At 35.2% G+C, this 9,754-nt stretch overlaps 1 protein-coding gene across 8 annotated transcripts in view; it reads left to right on the top strand.

Moving 5' to 3' along the window:
* The first annotated feature begins 1,028 nt into the window (after positions 1-1,028).
* Positions 1,029-9,754, top strand: part of LOC143024429 (uncharacterized) — a 32,385-nt gene continuing 23,659 nt past the window's right edge. For 2 of the 8 annotated variants that reach the window (XM_076183234.1, XM_076183242.1), the window contains exons 1-4: positions 1,083-1,277; positions 7,998-8,108; positions 8,558-8,596; positions 8,698-8,997. In XM_076183234.1, the coding sequence (XP_076039349.1) occupies positions 8,033-8,108; positions 8,558-8,596; positions 8,698-8,997 (415 nt within the window). In that variant the 5' untranslated portion in view covers positions 1,083-1,277; positions 7,998-8,032. Of the gene's footprint in view, positions 1,063-1,082; positions 1,278-1,301; positions 1,498-7,997; positions 8,109-8,557; positions 8,597-8,697; positions 8,998-9,754 lie in introns of those variants that run through there. The other 6 variants (XM_076183238.1, XM_076183246.1, XM_076183259.1 and 3 more) reach the window with 6 other exon arrangements.

Here is a 9,754-nt window from a genome sequence, read left to right as displayed (position 1 = left end):
TGTTTGATAGTTGTTCCACTAAATCCTATATGCTTTAAATTTGCTAAGTCGGTTCAAAAACTGAAAAACTCAAGAAAAACAATTTAAGATTTTCCGATGAATTTTAATAAATTACTTAAAACCGAAAACTTGAGGACCAGAATGGAAATTGAGGACCAGAATGGAAATAAGCGTACATGTTTTTTGTGCTATCCTCGGCAATTTGCATTTATTATTCCGAACTATGTGTTCTTGTCATTATTTGCACTTCATGTACATTGATTCATTGCCAAATAAAGTCTATCTATCTATCTAACTATGAACGATGAATATGCACTGACCAGTATATAGAGCAAATATATTGATAATAAGGGGACGAAGCCCGAGTGAGCCTAACTAAATCCTTCAATGATGGTGGCAACAAAATTCTAAAAAAAAATATATACTAGAAGTGTAAATACATAAACACAAATCCGCCTGGTAAAGATAACCCAGAAGAGGGGCGGCAAGTAGATGCCAAATTTAAAGAAAAAATGAACATGTAATCATAGTGGTGAATATCAGAGGTAAAAATTGTAGAGTTCCGCTTGGAAATGGTGCAATTTTTTTTATTGTTATGAAAGGAAGATAAATAAATTTCACGACTGAAGACGGTTTCTCATACTTGGTTCCCCCAATTTCATTCAATTTTACGCCATTTAAGTTTCCCACCTCGATTTATTTCGTGTGTCAGTGAGACAGCGGTTTATGTAATAACTTGAACTTTAGTAAATGAAAGGAGAGTTTCATACAATAAGAACAAGAAAACATTTACAATAAATTTAAAATATGTGTATTTTTTTCTCAGAGATTACATAACACCAATAAGTGACATGACCTCTGTAGCTCGTTTCAATCAGTGCAATTTCTTTTTAAATAACCTACAACCATTAATTAGTTTAAATAATAAAAATAATTTTAAATTAAATGTGGAAATACGTTTGAGAATATTTGACTGCTAGTATTAAATACAGTAAAATTAGGCTTTTGTTGCATGTACGATATTCTTCTGTCTTTAGGTCTTCATAGCAAGGAAATCAAAATGTACGATAACAACCGTAAATACACAGTGTTGGATATGTACAAGTTTATTCCATACAAGCACTCAAGTGAAAAGTTATAAAGTTTTTATATTAATTACTAAGATATATGAAGCTGTACTTATGAACTGCTCGGAGAAAACGCGTATGAAAGTTCAGTCAAGTATCCTGTCTGACTCTTGTGTAGCATGAAGGAATCGCCATTACTCTCAGTGAGAGGTTAGGAAGCTAAATCAAGTTATTTAGTATTTACATGAATATTATCATATAACTTGTGTTTAGAATGAGTAGATATTTATCCTAGTGGTGTGATGAAATAGAAGATAATTTAGCAAGTAGGCGTTTTACCACTTCAGAGCGTTAGCGGGATTTGAAAACACAGCAAGAATGCCCGCTGAGAGAAACATTACGGACAAGTGAATAAGGCAATATTACCATGGTACTGAAATTTGCAATGTAAACAGTAATGATGGTGGATTTATTTTTGTCATATGTGATGGATTTAGGTGGCGCTGTGGTTATGTAAGTGAATGCCAAGCGTAGCTTGTGCAGGCGATCTTTTTTTACTGTAATTCCGAGTTACTCTTGTTCTCATCACGGCTCTACCTGTAGAATTTTATTGAATATTTCGTGATATATGCTTGTCAGTAGTATATCTCTTACATTAACGCTTTTACATATTTTACTGAATGTTGTGATATATCAGATGCTCTTTATTTTGGTATTAGGTTAGTGAAGAAGTTTGTTTTTAGATACTTTAAGTAAATTGTTAATAATTGTAGACTTGGAGATTTGAGACCTTGTAATTTACCAGAAAGAATAAGTGTGAGTAGTGTGTACAGAGTACTATTAATGTTATGGGCTTGGGCTTAAGAAAATTATAGTCTGTTTGGTTGTCATGTAACCATGGCAAGTGCATACCATTGCTGGTTATCCTAAAGTGATGCTCATCATTATTATAGTGATACTATAGGGGCAATCAAAAATTATAGCTGTATTTATTGAGACTAATGTTCCCCCAAGCTTTTATTGAGCTTGCCACCTCATAGACAAAACGAAAGAAACTGACAGATTGTTTAAAGGATATTGAAAAAATATGATTCTATGTAGATGTATTGATTGACATTGTAATGAGATATAAAAATAGTTCAGCCAGATAATATAAGTTAATTTATAGCTAAATTTGACCACTAGAAGCATACATAGGATAGGACCTCAAGAGCATAGCTTTTACTCTGTATATTACAAGTATTATCCACCTCAAAATAGGTACTAGAAGAATCTCATCTTAACACCCTAGACAATCCCCTTTCCCCTGACTCGCTGAAATTTGCACTAGTTCAGAATGGTCAAAGCTGAAATAGCCTTTCACCAATCATACATTTAAAAACAAAACACTCTCTATGGAGAATAATCTAAACTGCTTGCCAACTGTCATAGCATAATGCCCCAAAACTTAACTGGAATAAATGGTTTTGGTCAATTTAAAGTTTATTAGCCAAATCTAGAGATCCCTCCCACTGTTTCCAGATCCTGTCCCATGAGTATCTTTCTTCTCCATCAGAATTGATTAGTTGCCCCTGGTCTCTTGTCTCCATCAGAAAGTGCAGATTATTGGAAATTGATAAAAACTTAGAAATTGTAATATTGATTTACTCAATAGGAAATGAAAATCTTGCAAAAGAACTCACTAACATAGAAGTGCAGATTATTGGAAATTGATAAAAACTTAGAAATTGTAATATTGATTTACTCAATAGGAAATGAAAATCTTGCAAAAGAAAAGAAGGATCTGGGAATATTGACGACATATACCTTGTCACCTGACAAGCAAATCAATAATATTGAAGGTGAAGCATACAGGCTCGTGACCATAAAAGTGCAGATTATTGGAAATTGATAACTTAGAAATTGTAATATTGATTCACTCAATAGGAAATGAAAATCTTGCAAAATAAAAGAAGGATCTGGGAGTATTGACGACATATACCTTGTCACCTGACAAGCAAATCAACAAAATTGAAGGCTCATGAACATAAAAGTAACATGATTACGTGGACAAGGATATTAAAAAAAATCCAATAGTTTAAAACATGCAGTGGTGGTATGGCCTCAGTATCAAGTGAAGGATGTAAAAATTGAGATAGTACAAGGAACATCGATAAAATTGGTTCTCAGCCTGGAAGATAAAATGTACGAAGAGAAGTTAAAAGTACCTACCATTATTGAAAGGGAAAGAAGTGACTTGATAATAGTGTAAGGTCATTAAATGGTATAACTAAAACTCAGAGAAGATCGCTTGGTTTGGGACAGGAGAGCATCACAAAGATGTGGGAATGAAATAAGGAGGTTGTTGAAAGAGTTTCCCATTGAACCCTGGGAAAAGTTTAAAAGATGATATAGCCCAATCAAAAACCATAAGCAAATTCAAAACTAGGTATAAAAGTTGGGGAAAAGTTAAAAGATGATATAGCCCAATCAAAAACCATAAGTAAATTCAAAACTAGTTATAATAGTTGGGGAATTTTTTTAAATGATATAGCCCAAACAGAAACCATAAGCAAATTCAAAACTAGGTATAATAGTTTGGGAAAGTTTAAAACAGGGCTTCGGAGTCGGAGGTTTAGCTGGAGTTGGAGTCGGAGTCGGATTTCTAAGAGTACTAGGAGTCGGAGTCGGATTTATTTTTATCTGACTCCGACTCCTTAAGTCCAATAATATTATTTTTTTTTTTAACATGGTTTCCCTGTTTGGTTTTACCAGTTGCACAATTTAACAGTTTTTGTATGGTTTTGCTTTTATTTTTGGAGGCAATAGTGAGTGTGTGCAGTGTATATGTACACTAAGTGGTCTCTCCAGATGGAAACAAAAAACAATCTATCAATAATAAAAAAAAAGAAAAATACACAATACTGACAAGCTATCGTTGTCAGTCTGGGTAAAAGTGTTTGTGGTCATGTATTTGTAGTTGTTTCCTGTAAGGAGAGTGAAAAAAAAATATATATATATATATATATATATATATATATATATATATAATATTTTGTACTATACTGCAATGCTTTTACTTCAACATAAATAAACATCAATTCGTGCTGCCACCATGTGACGGCATTGTGTGCTACTAGTACTAACTAATGTAAAGAAACAGCTGCAGATTCTGCCTGAAGCAGTGTCTCCCAGTGAATTTACTTTTCCTTCATTTTCGGTAGTTTTATCACATTTTCCTTTAATAGAAATATGCTAGATTATGATAAAGCTACTTCAGAATATGAAAATCATACATTTATCAAAGAAATTTAGTGGTTTGAAATATACGAAAAAGAAACAGGCTACTGATCATGGTTACTAGTGAATACAATAGGGCTACAAGTGAAGCAATGAAAAATAGAAATCAGAGTAAAGAAAATCACGAACCATTTTAATCTAATTCAAAACTGATTATGCTATAAAGACAATTGCAAATTAGGCCTAAGTGTACCAGATATTTATGCTTTAACTCATAACCATAATTCTATCTATCTATATACAAAAGGCTTTTTCCCCCTCATCAGGGAGGTAGCCAAGTCAAAAGGCATAAACCCACTCCCACCCATCATATATCCACTACGTATGCACTATGCACGTACGTCTTCATGTATGTAAAAGTCAACGGAAGTGCCCTGAGATAAACTTTGACCAGTCTCAGAGGCCAGATAGGAATGACATTAGAGCATATGTCACAGCATTTGATGATGACTGAAAAGGGGAGGAACAACAGCAGATATGAACAGTGTGCACAGGGGAAGGTTGTCTCTCTCTTTCCTGAACTGATTCCTGGGTTTTATGATAACATGGTGAAATTAATTCTGCAGTAAGTACTAAGTAGGGCATCCTCCATTAACCTTTCCTCATCATGATTTGTCACATTTTTTTCCTAATATTGTGATAGAAGGTTTATGACATTGGACATATGAAATAACAGATGATTTTTTTTGGGGGGGGAGGGGAGGGGCACAAAGGAAAAAGAAAATATCTAGCTTGAAGTGGCAACTCTGCCATGACAGATCTGAAAGTGCTAATAAGCTGGTAGATGATCATGAGCATAAATAATACCATTATATATTTAATATATATATGTTTATACGAATATACGTGCTTGTGTGCATATACATATATAAAGCTGGTTGAGTGTATGTGTGAGCATATTTATCATACAAGTGAATGTTTCACGTAAAAAATAATATACATGAAAAATATAAAATGCTTGCTGAATAGGTGTGGGAGGCTGGTAAATGGATCTGCAGAATAGATTTCCACATAGGGGTCAAGGAGTTAAGGAGTCGGAGTTGGAGGAATCAAAGGAGTCAGAGTCGGACCTTATACCATCCGACTCCGCAGCCCTGGTTTAAAAGATGATATAGCCCAAAATGTACGAAGAGAAATTAAAAGTACCTACCAGTATTGAAAGGGAAAGAAGTGACTTGATAATAGTATAAGGTCATTAAATGGTATAACTAAAACTCAGAGAAGATCGCTTGGTTTGGGACAGGAGAGCATCACAAAGATGTGGGAATGAAATAAGGAGGTTGTCAAAAGAGTTTCCCATGGAACCCTGGGAAAAGTTTAAAAGATGATATAGCCCAATCAAAAACCATAAGCAAATTCAAAACTAGGTATAATAGTTGGGGAAAAGTTTAAAAGATGATATAGCCCAATCAAAAAACAAAAGTAAATTCAAAACCAGGTATAATAGTTGGGGAGAGAAAAAAAGAAAGGGTCCCACAAGTGTAGCTCCCTTCTATATACTTTATCAAGCATCACAGGCCATGGAAGACTTGTTGCTATCACAGCGACCCTTCACTACTAATATTAGGTCCATTCTTGTAAGGTTGCTTGATATCACCAGGTCTGAGTTTATCTTGCCATCTTAAACTTGTTCTTCCTCTTGTTCCTTGTGAGCCTTGGCCATTGCCATGCTTGGGATATTGTGCAATTGGGGTCTGTGCAGACTACGTTTCTTGCCCTTCTCAGCCTTGCAGGTCTTATAATATTTGTTATAGGTTGCTTGGTTATTTCATTAGCTTAAAGCGTAGCATCTCCATATGTTCTAGGGCATACAAAGGCCCTTTCCTGAATAATAATACATAAAAATAAAAAGTTACCTGACCTTGATCCTCTTGTAGATCAAGAGGGGACATGATAGAAACCTTTAAAATTGTGAACAATTTATATGATAGTGAAGTGAGCAGGGGATTATTTATTGAACTTGCCGGTTCAGTGACTCGAGGACACACCAAGAGGATCTACAAGCAGCGCCCAAGATTGGACATCAGGAAATTCACTTTCTGCAGTCGTGTTGTGAACAACTGGAATAGTCTTCCTGATCATGTTGTGAATGCAAATTCAGTTGTGAGTTTTGAAAAGAGATTGGATAGTGTATGGAAACATCAAGATCAAATATTCGATTACACAGCTCAAATAAATAACAAATACACAACAACAAAAACAAATACCTAGACCACAGTGACCACTAGACCCCAGATGACCTAAGTATTAGTCATTTAGAGCCGGAGTCACAGACTCAATAGCCTCTTTCGGGACCCTTCTATGTCTATGTCTTGTGCTCGCCTCCCCCTTGAAACACATTCTTCCTACTCCTTGGAAAGGCTTCCTACCCATGAACTTTCTTTGCAGAATTCCCTAATGTGGAAATATGAACCACCTCCCACATCAACGTATCAGTAACTATATTTTGTGAGAGGCCTCTAGTGGCATCAGCCTACCCATCCTCCAATAAATCCCAAATTTAAACCTATAATTGTAACCCATCAATTATAGAATTGTGGAATCGACTTAAACTGGTAGTTATGATAGGACAGTTTAGTTGGATTTGTATTTCTTAGTATTTAGGTACATTGGCACAATCAAATCAGCATATAAAAGTTGCCACTGCACATCATGATATCATTTTAATGCACTTGAAACTGTATGACACCAATTTATATTTTCAAGAAATCATTGGTGTTGTATGGCTGTTGCCAGTTACTCGAAGGCTGTAAGTCTTGTGCAAGACAGACCAGGATTGATTCATTCAAGAAAACGCATGTATGACTAATCACTTAAGAAGTGCTATACTATGCACATTATTTTGATAGTCATAATATGGCCAATAGTTGTCTGCTTTTATGTTTGCAGTGGATTTTGATTCAGTTACAGTTTCCTCATTACTGTAGACTGTGCCATTTTCTTAGAGGAAAAGGCTGCCTTATGATAAAGAGAGGGTAGCATTGATGAAATGACATCAAATACAAGCATCTCGGCCCATATAATTGATTGCCACAAGTCCTGTAACATTTAGATGGAGAATATGACATATTGCATTAATTAATGACTGATCAAATAATAATCAGTCATATTTATTCATGGACTCATGCCTATACCTAGTCATTACTTTCAGGGTGTTGTTACATCCCATTGGACCTCTCCTTTTTTGCTAACCTATCTACATTACCACCTCATGGTGTAATATTGTCCCGAAGGGTAATTTTTTTTGTTTTTTTTTCATAAATATGAAGGTAGTTTTATTGAATGATGAATATGAAATGCACAGCATAAAGCTACTAAAAAAATGGAGATTTACTTGATGTTTTTCTAGATTACACTTGGTAGAACTACAGTGGACATGATTAATGGGTCATTGTTCAGGTTCTAATTGACAGGTCCTTTAATTTCCACATAAACATGAGACCAATTGTTAGTCTGCTAATTTTTGAAGGATGCTATGTAAATCTAAGGACTTCATAGTGTACCTCATGGAAAACCTTTGTAGGATATTCTGGACTTAGACTCAAATTATTTAGACTACACTTATAGTAGACTGACTTGTATATCCTGCAGACATACTCAGAAAAATTTGGGTTGGTAATTGTAATGAATATATTTCATGCTTTTTTACAGGAAATTGTAAAGTATTGCTGTAAATAGTAATCAAGATGTGGTCTGGGGCCCCACAGTGGGCATCATGGGCATTGCAGTCCCAGAACCCCCAAGCCATGAGACCAGAAGAAGGTATTATTTTCTTACTTCTAGATTGTTTTTTTTTGCTTACAATAAATTGCACAGGATATGCAACTTTTATTTATCGTGTTCAGAAGTGTTTTTTTTTTAACTGTTCAGTCAGCTTAGTTTGTGCTTTTAACAAAAACAGCTTGCTTTTTATACTAGTAGAAAGCACAAATAATCTTTTATAACTTATGCTGTTGTATATAGAAGTTAATTTGTCAAAACTTTTTATAAGTTATGATCAGCAATAGCTACAACTCATGAATATTTTAATTGAAGCTTTTTTGAACATTCACAATGTCTGAATTAACTTTATAATTCAGATAATAGTGCCATTATTTTGAGAAATGTTGGTGCATAGCTTTTTGTATTAATATTATTGATAAAATATTCATGATAAGATATGTTTGATAAATTTGCAAAAGTTGGTAATTCAAGGATGGTTGATATTGCAGAAGTGGGAGGTATTGATTCTGCAGCAGTGGTTGATCAGGGTATCTGAAGCTTGGTTTATCGAGGTTAATGTTGATATTGCAGTAGTGCTTTATATGTGTTTGGCAGTATTAGTTGGTGACCCTTTGAACTAATATTTCAGTGGATTGGGCAGCCCTTGCCAAACAATGGATTCAGATGAAGGAGACTCAGGAACAGCACCAGCCACCACAGCAGCAGCAACAGCAGCAGCTTGCAACACCTGGAGGTAGTAGTAGTAGTAATGGAGCTGAAGGAGGTGGTAGTGGTGGTGAAAGGTTTCCCCAAAATGCTGCTCCAGCTCCTCCTGGCATGGATGGAGGAGGAGGAGGAGGACCACCACCAGGAGGAACAGCCACAGCAGGAGGTGAGATGGACATGGAAATTGAAGATGACAAAGATGGAACAGACCAGCAGCAAAATGGTAAATGATTGAAGAAGCTTGAGTTTTAGTGTAGTGGTATGTTGTTCCTCATAAGTGAATTGTCTTATTGAAGAGTATTAAAAGTGAATGTGTCTAAAAATTTGAATGGCAATGGAAATGGGACTAATTAATTTTATAAAAGGGGCTATATAGATAAAGAGTATAATGAAATCATAAAAAATAACTGAAGGTGGGCTACTTGATATATGGTGGAGAATGATGGCACATTAACTTGTAGACAAAAATACTGGTCTTTGGCATGCACCCCATTGTTCTGGGCATTTTCACAAGGAAGTTCAGGACACCATCCAGCTCTAAGACAGCATCAATTCAAGTCTTCTGCATGAGAGACTTGGGGCATGGGATTGGTTGATTGGAAAGTGTTTGTTTTGCTAATTATTGTGAAGCATATAGTGGATTTTAGTAGGTTTATTTTATTGCTGATTATCACTGATATATCTTTGACATGCCAGCTGAAGGGGAGCCAATGAGTATCAAATGCAAGGCCTAGAATTTCAGTTTCTTTTCCAGTGGAAGGGTTTGGCCATTTAATATCACTGTTTTTTCATGGTTGTCTGGGGTAAGTAATAATAGTGATGATTTCATGGGTGAGAATTCCATTTTGTTATAACTGAGCACACTAGCTTGTCTAAGTAGGCTTGAGTGTACATAGCTGCAGTTTTATAGTTTCTATGCTGTCATTTTTGTCTACATAGGATTGTACAATGGTGTTAAGTTCTGGTGCAAGGGTTGGGAG

Source organism: Oratosquilla oratoria, chromosome 1 (genome assembly GCF_046742065.1).
Source record: "Oratosquilla oratoria isolate Oo_2021 chromosome 1, ASM4674206v1, whole genome shotgun sequence".
NCBI classification, from domain to species: Eukaryota; Metazoa; Arthropoda; class Malacostraca; order Stomatopoda; family Squillidae; genus Oratosquilla; species Oratosquilla oratoria.
Note: the sequence above shows the minus strand (reverse complement) of the source record. Positions and strands in the feature narration are given on the sequence as shown.